Below are 13,562 nucleotides of genomic sequence, written 5' to 3' on the forward strand. Positions count from 1 at the left end.
GATGATCAGGAGAGTGAGGGGGATATGTTTGTGCCTTGTGAACAGAGGGACGGGGGATCCCATGTGACTTCTGCTCATCTCCTGCCTTACATGCGGTTACTTTAGTGCTGCTTAACTATTTTGGCAAATCAGACCCAGAATGACTATTTTTTCCCTGGAAAAATATCTGGTGGGAATTATCTCTTGTGGCTCAAGATGGGGGGATAAAACTTACTGTTAACTGCTAGTTCACAGCCTGCTTTCTGGCCTGTGTCCCTCCTAGGTTTGGATCCCTGGAATGTGTGGGCAAGCAGAAGTACACGGCAGAAGTGTCTTTTTACCCTATTAGTTGTATTTTGCCTTAAAAGAATGCCAACAGCATATCTAATCTCGCAGTTTTAAAGGACTCCCACCGAAGGATGGAGGTATTGTCCCAGCTCTATCCTCCTGCAAGTGACAGTCGATCTAATCTGCTTTTCTTAAATACTTCCATAGTTTTCTTTTTTGTATTTTGAATCTGACATAATTATGATGTGCATCAAAAGTGTGTGTTTAAAACCCATGCTGTAAAGCTGAGGCACAGACAGATTAATGGCTTATTATAATAACGGATTATTTAAGATCTGTGGTTTTACCCGCATTCACTTTGGGAATTCAACTCATTCTGCAGGTCAGGGCTCTCTGCTGCTCCAGGTACTGTTTCTGCATCAGCTGCACTGCTAGTAGGGTACTGATGGCAAAAAATCTCTGCTGCTGCACCCCCTGATTGATGTAGGATAGTCTCACTTTCATTATATGACTTAATTTGATGCAATCTGTAACCAATATTTTTTTTTTGTTGTTTTGTTTTGTTTTGCTGAGGGCAGGTGACCTGTCAGGACAGTACAGATCTGCAAAAGCTGAGCCAGGCCATGCAGTGGTTTGGAGGATTGATGCTGGGCAATGACTCCCCCTGATTTCCTAGATTATGTGGTAGAGCAGGCTGGGAAGAGCTGGGCTGCACGGACCTTTTGCCACATAACAGGCAGGCGGCAGCGGCCCAGGTGTGAGCTGGAACTAGATGTTTTGTGTAACGGAGGACCTGAGGGGATTTCTTTTTTTAAGACAGAAATTAAATGCTTGGAATTCCTATGAGGTAAATGTAAATGATCAAGGTGATTTCTCCTAAATTTGCTTTTAAGATTTAATTTATCTGAAGAAATTGTTTGCCATAGCACTATCAAAAGCTGGGAGTTATTGCAGTAGTTTGGTTGTACAAAATTAATCTCACTTGAATAGAACTTGCAGCCCTGGTTTACATCTGGGCCAGCTTCACCCCCACTGAATCCTTTTGCAAGAAAAGGCTCCAGGTGTTCTGCTTCCTTACGGCAACAAAAAGCTGAATTAGCTTTCAGGAAACGTTTAATGGAGGTACAACATGAAATATCAGTGTTGCAGTATACAGCTTTATTAGCTGAGCTGCTGCAATTGTTTTGTGAGCTATGTTGATCCTTAGCACCAATTGCAAAATGGAACAGAAATTATTTATTAGTCCTCGGGAGCCCTAAGACAGAATAATACTTATACGGCTGGAAACACAGTCAATCTTGTTGTTATAGATACTGCTGCATTTAAAGAAGAAGCAAACAAACTGGTTTTCGTAATTGGTAGCATATGTTTTTAGAAGTCTTCTGGCAGGGGCAGGTGTGTGTTTCCCTGAATGGTGGAGATGCTTTTTTTGAATAAAACTCTAAATATGAGCTAACACAGGGCTTTTTCATTTCAAAAAGAAAGGTGTGCCATCCCCTAGCAGCAGTGGTTAATCCTTCCAGGTGTTCCCAGGCAGCAGAGCTACGTCAGTCCCAGTGGGACCACATCTTTCTATCTTGGGAAACCCCAAAACTGGCTATTAAAAATATTATAAGTAAAATCTTGTTTAGTTATGTTTTATTCTAATTTGTAAGGTTTTACGAGAAAAACTTCAAAATGGGGATGTTCGTGCTTAGAATTAAACATTGCAGTGAGGTGGTAGTTTTTATTTTAAAACATGAGCAAACCAACCAGTTTTGTTTTTCTACTACACATTATAATGAAAATATGTCAAATACTGCAAGTTTTAAAACTTATGAGGACTCTGAACTTTTACCAGGTCATAGAAAGAAATAATAAAAACAATAAATTACGTTGCTTACAATATTTCCTTTGGTAACTAGACCAAATGTGTATTTGGAAAAGCTGTCCTGTGCAGCATCTGTTCAGCTTTGGTCCATGCTCGTTAGCCACTGGAAACACAAAACCCCAAAAATGATCTGATAAAACCTTCCTCCTGTGAATAGCTTGCCATGAGACCAGCCCCTGCTCTCCTTCTGCAGTGAGGAGTGCCGGTTCAGGACGAACAGATTTCTGCTGTGATTTTTAGGGCAGAGGGAGTTTCCTTGGGAGAAAACTTTGAGCAGTTCCTGGGTTTCTGGCTGCCTCCTGAAGCCCTTTGCCAAGAGGCTGCTTGAAGTTCGAATTGCCCTGGCACAATTGCCCTTGCTTTGCAGTGGAGACACTGCAGCAGAGAACAGTGATAAGAATTGTTCCATTTCTATTAAATGGGAATAAAAAGCGTGGGGTGGGGTGGGTGATGTAGTGACTAAACAGTCAGTAATAGTAGTACTCAAAAACCTAATTATTTCTGATGCTTATAAAAAGGACCTGCATCATTCAAAAGAGCATATTTTAGCCAATTTTACTGATTAGGCCTCCAGCCATGGAGAGTTTTGTTTGTATTGATCTAATCCAGGAGTGGGAATGGCTCCAGAAATGCTATTCTGGTCTGGCTTGTGTGTAGCATAATATAATGCCCATTTCAAAACTTTGGATATATTCAGATTAATTTGATCACAAATAAGAACAACCCACAAGCTGTTGGTAAAGAGGAAAAGTAAGTGCACACTCAAAAAAAAAAAAAGCCCAGCCCCACAGTTGACCATTTAGGTAGGTAGCATTGCTGTCCTGACAGGCAGAAAACTGTGTGAAAAACTGCTATTGTAACATGCTGCTTCTGTGTTTCTTTCCCCACATTCAATTTTGTCATTGCTTGATGCATGTGAGCTAGGAGACTGAGCTGAGCTGTGATTCTACAGTTGCTTTGAACTGGACTCCAAAATTTGTTAGAACAGATTACTGTAATATTAAAGAGCATTTTCTGAAAACTAACTGTATTAGGATGGTGTTTCCTAACTCATCTGACACATCTCCATTGTACGTTCAACCTGGTGACTTGTACAAAGACAGTATGGGGTTTTTGCTATTGTCTTTTCCCTATTTAATTGCATAAAGCTGGGAAGAGCTGGGGTCTTAAGGAAAGTGATGGGGAAAACCACGTTTGGTATAAGCCTTCTGGCCAGGTTGGTCTTGGCTTGTCCAACAGACTATTCTGAGCATCAGTTGAATAGGGGAAAATCTTGGATTACCCAGGTCAGCTTGGAAGCACAGGTCTCTACAGCCTTACATCCTTTAGTCTGTGAGTGGAGTATCTCTGTTCAGTGTCTGATTCTGTTATTGTTATTGTCAGAACTAGTAAGGACTTTGCTGGGACCTGAGTTTGGCCCTTTCGGTGTTGTGATCAACTAGTTTTGTATTTTTCCTGCATTTCTGCATTTTCAGCCTTTCTGCATTTGGTGGTAAATACCAGCACTTCATCCCATTTGGTGAAATGTGTTTAAGTTGCTGAAACAATCATGGACCATATTCATACTTTCCTATCTCTACTGCTGGTATCCAAGTAACTTGTGCTGTGGGTTTTGGTTTGGTTGGTGGGTTTTTTTGGTTTTGCCGGTTGGTTTCCCCCCCCCCCCCCCCAGAACCCAAACTGTGAATACGTTTTTTGTTACAATTACCTGCATCCCTGTATACAAACTTTTCCTTCTCTGCTCCTCTGCCCCTCTTTCACACATATCCTAATAGTTTGTTCTGTGGTTTCTTGCAGTGTGTGCTGGCACCGAGAACAAGCTGAGCTCCCTCTCTGACCTGGAGCAGCAGTATCGGGCCCTGCGCAAGTACTATGAGAACTGCGAGGTAGTTATGGGCAACCTGGAAATCACCAGCATTGAGCACAACCGAGACCTCTCCTTCCTGCGGGTAAGCGATCTTCTTTTTTCTTTCCCTCCATCTTCTGTGTTTAAGAGAGTAGCTACAGGTGCTGGGCTGGAGAGGGGCAAGTCTCTCTCCCACCAGCTTCACTGCAATATAAGAGGATAATAAAATGCCACAGATGGGCAGAGAACAAGAGCAATGTCATTGCTGTGACAGATGCTCTGAGTAAGTGTCATTTAGATTTATCCTGGACTCGGGGGAGAAAGCCATGTCACTGTGCAGAAAGGTGACACCTTGCAGGTCTGTCTCACCGTGTGTTGCCAGCAGGTACGGAGCAGGTAAGGCAGGGTATAGGGAGGTCAGAGAATCATGCAGGTAAGCACTGGAGCCTTGGAGAAGCTAAACCTAACAAAATGCTGTATATGGACTGATTGATAGACTAAGCAAGAGAAGAACTCTGGCAGTATTGGTGGAGCATTTAAGAAAAAGGAAAAGAAAAGCGTGATTGCTGAATGTGCATAAACCCCTCTTTGTGTATGAGCCTGGAGTTACAAGCCTAATTGAATCTCCAGCATGCAGGGGAAGTTTGTGATAGATGAAGGCTGTCCTGCCACTGTGGAGCCTGGGTTGTGTGCTCCCTTGGACCTCCTTACATCCAATTTTGAGTAAATATTGCGCTTTTGGGTTTGTGAAGGAACATTTCAGTGTAGTTTGTATGTTCTCTGTTAATGTGCTAGCAACCACGAGGAAGGAGAGGTGCTGAATTAGAAGAATTGAAGCTCATTGTTACTTGGCATTTCAAAACCCATTATGTTTGAAGAAATATCTGAGTAAAGGAGTGATCCAGTGCACTCAGGAGAGCGTTTGAGGGTGCTGCAGATGATGTGGCTGCCACATGGAAGAAACTGGTATGTAGGTATGAGTACCACAGTAGAAAAGGCAGCCTCTGGCAGTGGAGTTGCAGCCTGTGCTGATCATGCTCTCCAATACCAGAAGTCAAGCCGTGACACAGATAAAGGTTTACACTGCTTGTATCTTATGGTATTGCTCACGTATGCTTCCGCAAGTGCTGAGGTCATGTTTCAAGATGCGTGTCTGTATGTAACTGGCATTTTCATAAAAAGCACGTAGCAGGAGTGGTGAAGTTTAAAGCTGGCAGCAGGAAGAGGGTGGCAGGACTCAGCCCCAGCAGGTTGTGTTACACTCAGTCATTCAGTTTGCTGGGTCTTGGGTGAACCTAGTGCTCAATTTCAGTTTGTAAAAATGTGAACTTTCCTTTACTGGTTCTAACAAAGGCAAAGCTGATGCTCCAACAGCATGTTTACCTTTGCTTCACATTAAATTTGTTGGGGATTTCACAGGATTTCCACTCTATACGCAGGCCTATATTTACTCAAAGCCTAAATCAGGCTGCTAAAATATCTGCAAGCAAAATTCAGCTACCAGATACGTTTGGAGTAAAGTTTGGGGTGCTAATTGCTCAGGCTAACAGGTTGCCTGTTAATTTGAGCGACGAATGCCTAGGAAGTAAATGCTATCAATACATTTCACAGTTGTGACAGGTGGGGAGAACACATATGCTTGTGCTCTGAAATAGATATAGCCTTGGTGCAGCTGGACTAATGTTTCCCACCGTGTTAGACAGGCAGCAGATAGATACCCCCTGTGAGGGCAGGATCCTCGCACTGATTCCAGGCATCGCTGGAGTTTCAGATGCCTCCTGAAACCCCTGACTGGGCCGTTGTGCGTGGCTTGAATTCATCACAGATGGTTCTCCTGCTTTGGCTTTCCTTCCTTCTTATGCTGCTTGCTGGTAGGTAAGGAAAGCAAATTATTTGGAAATTAGGGAATTAACGTTCCTTGCGGAGAGTGGCCATAAGCAGAGTAAAATATTGGTGGAAAGTAGGCAGTAACATTGGCAAATGAGAGCCAGGAAGAAGGACCCTGCATAGTAATTGAAGGTGGTTTCGTGGCTTGTGCTTTTTGGTGACAGCCACTATTGCTTTTTTATTGGTTTTATTACTTCTTTTACCTGTGTCTGCCCTCTCACAGTTGTCTTATCGAAAACCAGAACTGAAAACAAACCCCAGCAAACTGGAAGTCTAGTTAATATGACAAATTGTAGTCACTAAAATAGAAGACCAAGCAGAGGAGAACATGTTCTTGGGGAAGCAAATAAATAAATAAATGTTGGCACATTTATGCCGATAATTTGACATTCATTAGTTAGACAGTATTACTTGTTTTATCACTTTAAAAATGGTTTTCGTGGCCAAATGAAGGTGGCAGATGGGAGACAGCTAAAAGAAAGGAGGTTTGTCTCTCTCAGACTTAAATGTGGTGAACTTGTCATGCAAGATGATGCTCCTCCAGCCTGCTCCAGTTTTCCTTAGTCTCTGTGCAATAACTGCCCCCTTCCTCTGCCAAATAGATTTCAGGTAGGTAGTTGATGCACCCCTGGGTTATCTGTATTTCCAGCTAATGAGTACCGTTGCTTTGTGTGCCCGCCTGCCTTCTTGTTAGTGCTCAGCTTAGCTGGGCAGCCTCCCACTCCAGGACAGAGGGAAGACCTAGTGAGCTAGGCATGCTGAGCCTTTTTATCATGCAATAATAAACGAATACCATAAATGAATTGAAGTGAAAAAACCCCATAATTTCATTTACCCTGCAGAGGAACATTAAAAGATCAGCATCTCATCTCTCATATTTATTTAGACATTTATTCCCTAAGTAGATTTGCTTTATGTCTATGAGTTAGCTCTCTTGGATATCTGCTGATTAAGACTAAATAGGGCTGTGTGTCACCTGAATGAAGTGCTCAACCACTTAAACTTCTGGGCCTGCAAGCAATTGCATGGCTTTGAGATCACGAGCGGCTTCATTTTTGTAAGAAGGGATTGCACATACCAGTGGTTTTTTTTCCTAGCGTTCTTCTGTATGCAGAACAGGAGTACACATCTTCTGTTTTCATTTTATGTATTTTATTTTTGCTTCTGGTTGTGTTGTAGTCTTGGTATTGCTGGGTGTTGTGGGTGGCCGAAACAAGGGTGAGCAATTGCAATATGAAGTTGCACTATGGATGTGCTACCCTTCAGCTCCATCAGCTCTGTTCCAGCTGCTCGGTGCTTCCCTGCACCGGAGCTGCAATGGGAGTCCTGATGGAGGAAAAGAACACTTGGTGGGAGGAAATAGATCTAAGCCTGAGTGCTGGGAACAGCAAGAAGTTTCTGACAGCGGGCTGGTTTTCTTTGTTTTTCCTCTGAGACTCAACCTACCTGCATATAATGTACACTGGGGTAATTCAGTCTTTGGAGTCCCACCACCACAAGCTTTGGCAATGAAATGAGGCTTAGCTGAATGCAGCACATTGCTGCTGGAGTAGCATCTCTCTGTCGAGGGCAAGGCAGGCGCTTCACTGGTGTAGGTGCTACAGTAGCGAAAGGCAGTTACTGTTTCCAAGACCGTGATTCAACTGGGCAGGACAAATAACTGGGTGGAAAACAGGCCCGCGAGAGCTCCCTTGTCCCTGTTGCAGGTGGAGGATTACCCAGCACGTCAGCAGTGACAGTGGGAAGAGACTGGGCTCTATCTCCCACTGCTTCCCAACCCACTGGCATCCTTCAACTAACTGCATAGGCCAGGCTTTTGTGCTAGCACTTGATCCATGAAACTAGGTAAGCTGGTTGAGCTGGTACATGTCTTGAGTCTCATCAAGGCTACAGCTGAGATTTATTTCCCTGCTTTGGATTTCAGGAAAAAAAATCCTGAGAAGAGCTCAGACCATGCACTGGTTCGTATTGCAAATGACTGTTTGGTTTCAGAAGCAGGAACCTATTTTAGTTTCACTTGGCAAAGCTGACAGTTTGTATTGTGGACAATTGTGGATTTCTTAATAGCATCTCCATATTCAAATTTCGAAATAAAATACACAATTAGTATACCACAAAACAATCTTCTAGAAGCACTCTTATTCTGTTAAACACATTTGGTAAACGGGAGTTATCTTTGACTAATCCCCAGGCTTTTAGCAATTCACAGTCAGTAAATTGTCTTCTGGTGCCTGGATTTTATTTAACCAATTCAGATTATTTATTTTTGAAGACATGACCAAAGTTCTGTGCAATAACTCTCCCGAATGATTATGAAACTTATTTCTAACTGCAATCAACAGCCTTCTAAAATGATCTACCACGGCTTTATAAAATCTTTTTCCTCTATGGTATGCCTCTGTAGCACCCTCAGCCACAGCTACACTGGCAGCTATCTACCTGCCATTTAACAGGGCAGGGGTTTTGTGGGGGACAGCTTTACAACTGCTGTAGTTAATGCAAAAATGTATAGCCCCATCTTCCCTTTGTCAGCATATGGAAACCTGCGCCAGCCCATACTTAACACTTTCCTTACAATCACATTTAGACTTTGTGGCAGATGGAATTTGTATGTTTGGGCTTTATATATTTTTGCTTCTGGTTGTGTTAGAGCCTTGGAGGAAGTTTGGGTCATACAGACCCCTCTGAGGGGGGAGGACTGCCAGAACATCCACGGGAACAGTTGGTTGCGAACTGTGCCGCCTGGCCCCTTGGCATTCAGAGCTGCTTCAGGTTTAAAAAAAAAAAAAAAAAAAAAAAAAAGTAATCTATTTTTATATAATATTTTTAAAGCTTTTTGGTCCTTTATAGCAAAACAGGCAGAGTTCAGCAGAGATGCGGGCATGAAGAGACCCTGCAGTCTGAACAGATGTGTCAGGAAGGGAAGCATAGAGACAGGAGGGTGTTGCCTTGTCCAGTTTCCTCAGCAGATCACTGTAATGATATGTATGGCTCCTGAAGGTCTGGCAGCACAGCTCTGAATTCTTTTCTGCAGCAAAATGGTATCTTAATTCCCAGTTGACAGGCTTCAAAAAGGTCCCAGCTCAGCAGAAAGAGAGTGGGTTGTGGAGTGTAGTGCCTGTCAGGAGTCCCCAAAAAGACAGGCTTACAGGGTGGCTATGCCTATGTGGAGGGGAATTTTCATCAGATTTGCTTGGAAAGCATTTCAGTCTGACCCTACACCAGCATGGGGATTTGGGTGGGGGGGTGTGTGTGTGTGTGTGCGCTGGGTAAAGCTGCCCTGTAGCATTTGTCTCACAGTGAGTTGCATCAGGAGAGCCTTGCCAGCATGTGTTTTGTCCTTGGCTGGCAAAAGGCAAAGTGGCCTCCAGGTAATTACAAACCTGGAAATCAAATACATATATTTATGTATTTATAATTGCCCTCCCAGGACCTTACGCGTTAGAAAATGAAGAATAAAGAGCCAAATGGTATGCCAGTAGCAGCATAAGAGGCAGGGCTGTGCGTGCCTCACAAATCCAGGTGGAAAGAGGACACTTCCAGCTTGCTGTGTGAACCTGGCTAGGGCATCCTGTGCACACAGCAATAAACACAACTGCTGTGCTGGGTGGGTTACAAGGGACCAGTGGCATGCCAGGCCATGCTTCTGGCATGGACAAAATGTTTTATGCTGGCTGTGATCAGCCGCCAACTGTGCTGGATGAACCCGAGCCGTGTTTAAAGTTGGATCCCAAATGAAGGGGGTGGAGTCGGAGGAGCGGTTAACTGCAGAAAGCATGTGTGATACAGCTTTCCTCAGGGGGACAACTTCTTCTGTCATTTCTTAACTGCTTTTGCAGAAACAGTAGCTTAAAATAATCCCAGCGGTTTAATCTGGTCTCAGAATGGCCAGGGAATATTGATCGCTAAGTTAAGGAATAGCGTAGATTTGCAAGGTCTTCCAGACCTGTATCGTGTTCAGGTGCAGGTAGTGAAGGCCCCGGTGAGCAGCTGAGTGCCAGGCACTGTTACGGTAATCGGTGTTCCCGTTGCTCTAATCTCTTGATGTACGGGACAGCACCTGGGTGGCTTGTGCCTGGTCCTTGCTATTGAAGACGAATATCACGTGCCATGTAGGCCGTTATGCACAGCCCCATCCTGACCCCACCACTCCCAGAGCCTCCCAGCTAATAGGTCAAATGCATCCACTGCTTCCTGGTTAAGTGTGTTCAAACTGTTAGATTATTTTTGTGCTTCGGTTGCTTATCCCCGTCACGTTACACTGATGGGAGACCATCCGTGTCTCTGCAGCGTCTGCTTTCCCGTGCTGTCCCAGCCAGGTGTCTGTAGTGCAGGTATGTCGCTGTAGCTCCGCAGACCGCCCTTAGCAGCCCCTGTACCTCCTTTCCTCAGTCGTTCAGAAGCACCTTTTCAACAGCCCGTCAGGTTTCAATCCATTTTGGTGTATACGCGACACGGTACCACTCAATTAGTACGAGGCCTCTTTGGTTTAAGCCTCTAGCTGCTGCAAGCACATCTCCTCTGCTAGATGCAATGTGGCAGCACGGGGACCCTGCTCACACCTCCCCTTCACCTTCCTTCCCCCCCACAAAGCTGCCTGCACAGCCACCAGCCTCCCACCTGCCTCGCTACCCCGCCTTTCTGCCAAGATTTCCCCGTTGTGCCTGGCCACACTTGTGTGCTCAGGGACACCAATAATCCCGGGTGGCTGACAGCTGCCCTGCGCCCACTGGGCTGCCCCTGCACTGCGGTCGCCACTCCCTCCCACCAGACCCCAAGCCCTGTCCCCACCTTCTATGTCCTCCTTGCCCTGCTGTGACAGCCTTGCTCACCACACAGCTTTTTCAGAGCCTTTTTTTAACGTTGTTTACAAACCCGGTAGCTTCATCTCTCCAAGCAGCTAATGCTTTTGCTAGTTCCCCACAGCCAGATTTTGACTCGAGTTTTATACTCCTCACAGCCCTATTCTTTTATTTTTATAGCTGTCCTGGGCATTGCAACAGGCAGGATAATGGCTAGGAGGCTCCTTTCCCTTTTGTACACACCACCAACCTCCTCTCCCTAAAATAAACTGAAAAACCCACTTGCACAACCTCTCTTTGCCCACCCCTCCTTTTCCTACCAGCAATGCAACACCAAGGAGCAGCCCAGACCAGCTCAGCAATGGAATTTGGGCTTTGCTTTCAACAGAGAAACTTTAAGACTCTGTAAGCTGGTACTTTTCTGCTTGAACTGAATTTTTAGCCTCTGCAAAACAAATACAGAAGACGATTAATATACAATTAATCTTCGAGCTGGGTTTGCCAAGCCATAACCAAATATATGTACGTTACCTGTTGCTCCATTGATTTAGCAATTAGGTTTTGGTGGTTTTGTATGAAAGATACAGCTTGAAATAACCGCTTGTGTTTAGGAGGAGCGTTGCGTGCGGTGGGCGGTAAAGTGGCCCTTTGCGTCTGGTTGTGCCAGGTGCTGTGTAGCCCCCCAGGAAGCATTTTTGTTTGCGAGGTTATGATGGAGGAGGGCTGCAGATGATGCCCTTTTCCCAGGGAAGCCTGGGCCTCCTGGGCATGGTACTGGGCTGCTCCTCCCATCCTGGCCTGCTGTGGGGCTGCTCTCGGGAATGCTGCTGAAGCTGATGGAGCACTAGTGGCTACATGCCCTCGTGACCACATCTCTGTGGTCGATTTGCTGTATAAAACACCTGCCATTATCCATATGTAGTGACAGATAGGTGGGTCAGTAGGCCCTTTGGTGACACACATGCACTCGTGTATGGGGAGTTCAGAGAGGCTCCCCTGCCAGGGCTCTGGGAGGATGTGGGGATGGATCCCAGCATGGGGCTTCGCTTCTGCCTTCTCAGGGTTGGCAGTGACCAAGAGCTTCCCCAGCTCTCCTGCAGCCTTTGCCTGTGCCCCTTTCAGTTGGAGGGGTGCATCCTTCACACGTAGAGATGAGAAGTAAAGATTTGAAGTCCAGGATAATCAAGGAGTCTCTTTAAATTGTCTTTTAGCATTTCCCTTTCAGCTCCTATTGTATGGGATGCACCCCACCTCCAGCTGCCTGGCAAACCTGTCTGATTCATGTGCGTGGCAGCGGTAGCAACTCTGGAGCAGGAAAGAGATAAAAGAAGCCTAGCTTAAATAATTCAGAGTCACCCAGACCCATGCACATGCTCAAGATCAGTAATAACCTTTCCGTTTTCTATCCTGTTTTCATGGTTGCAGCAAAGCTGCCCGTTGTTAGGCAGAGTACTGGAGAGGTGGTATGGGGTGGTTCCTCCATGGCCAGGGGCTGCACCGGTCCTCCTCGCGATGGGAGGCAGGGGTCTGTCCTTGCTGATTTTGCTGAACATAAGCCCCTCTGGCAGCTTTTGGGTGCTGCAGGGGAGCCTGCAAGCCCAGGTGGGCATGGCAGGCACAGCATGGGGAGCATTCCCACTTGCGACGGGATGCCAGCCATGGCTGCAAGTGATGTTTGCCATTTGACAGTATTGCTGCCCACTTCCCAGGCCCATTGCTGGGAGATTAGGAGGTACAAGAGGCCCTAATACCAAAAACATGCACAGGACGTGGGGTTTGCTGCTCTGGGTGCAATGCTTTCCAGTTTTGGCAGAGGTAACGTGGTGGATGGGTTCTGGCTGTCAGAGTTCAGCCTGGGTAGCATGTGGAGAATGTTATTGTAGGGAAAAGCACTTGGAAGAGTAGGCAAAGTCTACTGTCACCCTGGGAATGTCATGGACAAGTCTGGGGGCTCTTCGCTTAAACTCTTGAGTGTTCTGCAAAATAGATGTGTTCCTGCACTTGGTTGTGTAGCATCAGCAATAGCTAAGAAGACCTTTCTCCGCCTCCTCCTCCTCCTCTCTAATACAGATCTTGTTCCCTTCCTAACAGCCTGCTATATGGGTGGTATTTGGGGTACGTACTGACCCAGGGGCACTTACCTTCGTGATCAACGCGTGCTGGTGGAGGCACATTACTCCTTGGACAATACCTGCTGGGGATCTTTGAGGTGCATGGTAAACCTCCTTCCCTGTGCTGGCTTGTCAGTCTGGGGTGGCTTCTGGGTCAGCAGTGTTGCTTCACTTGTCCACTGTGTGGCCCACCTTTGACTACGCATGGCCAGCCAAGTGTCTGACAAACTGGTTGTGCTTCCCAACTGGTACTGGCACCCTGAATCACAGCCACCAATGAAAATACATATCAGGAGTCGAATTTTTAAAATGAACAAAAGCAACTTTTGAGATTCCTGGCTCTGTCTAGAGATTCCTGGCTCTGTCTAGACCTTTTTTTTTTTCCTTTTCAAATACAGACTATTAATTAATTTCTTTTCCTGTTGTTTAGTGTCTCATCAGACTCTTCCTTCTGTCTGTCCGTGAAGGGGTCTGATACTGTCAGCTGCTGCGTGTCCACAAAATATCTGTGGCTAAGCCAGGACCCAGAAGCTGCTGTGATGCATACTATAAAAACGCTGATAGTGGAGGGGAGGACATTATTAAAAATAAAACAGTGCAAACCTTCTTAATTAGGTGTGTGTCTCTTAGAAGCTGATCTTCCCTCTAGGCAAGTGAAACCAATTACGCCCTCCCTTTCAACCACCTTATGCTGTTAATGATCTTACTCTTGTAAATGTAAACCTCTCCTCTACTGATGCAATTGGAAATGCTGGCCTAATTGAAGCTGGACTAAAGCA

At 45.5% G+C, this 13,562-nt stretch overlaps 1 protein-coding gene across 3 annotated transcripts in view; it reads left to right on the forward strand.

Annotated features, from left to right (window-relative positions):
- Positions 1 to 13,562, forward strand: part of ERBB4 (erb-b2 receptor tyrosine kinase 4) — a 643,185-nt gene that overhangs the window by 235,312 nt on the left and 394,311 nt on the right. For all 3 annotated transcript variants that reach the window (XM_055812936.1, XM_055812934.1, XM_055812935.1), the window contains exon 2: positions 3,935 to 4,086. In XM_055812936.1, coding sequence (XP_055668911.1) covers positions 3,935 to 4,086 — 152 coding nt within the window. The remainder of the gene's footprint in view (positions 1 to 3,934; positions 4,087 to 13,562) is intronic.

The sequence above is a fragment of the Falco peregrinus genome, chromosome 8 (assembly GCF_023634155.1).
Source record: "Falco peregrinus isolate bFalPer1 chromosome 8, bFalPer1.pri, whole genome shotgun sequence".
Classification (NCBI taxonomy): Eukaryota; Metazoa; Chordata; class Aves; order Falconiformes; family Falconidae; genus Falco; species Falco peregrinus.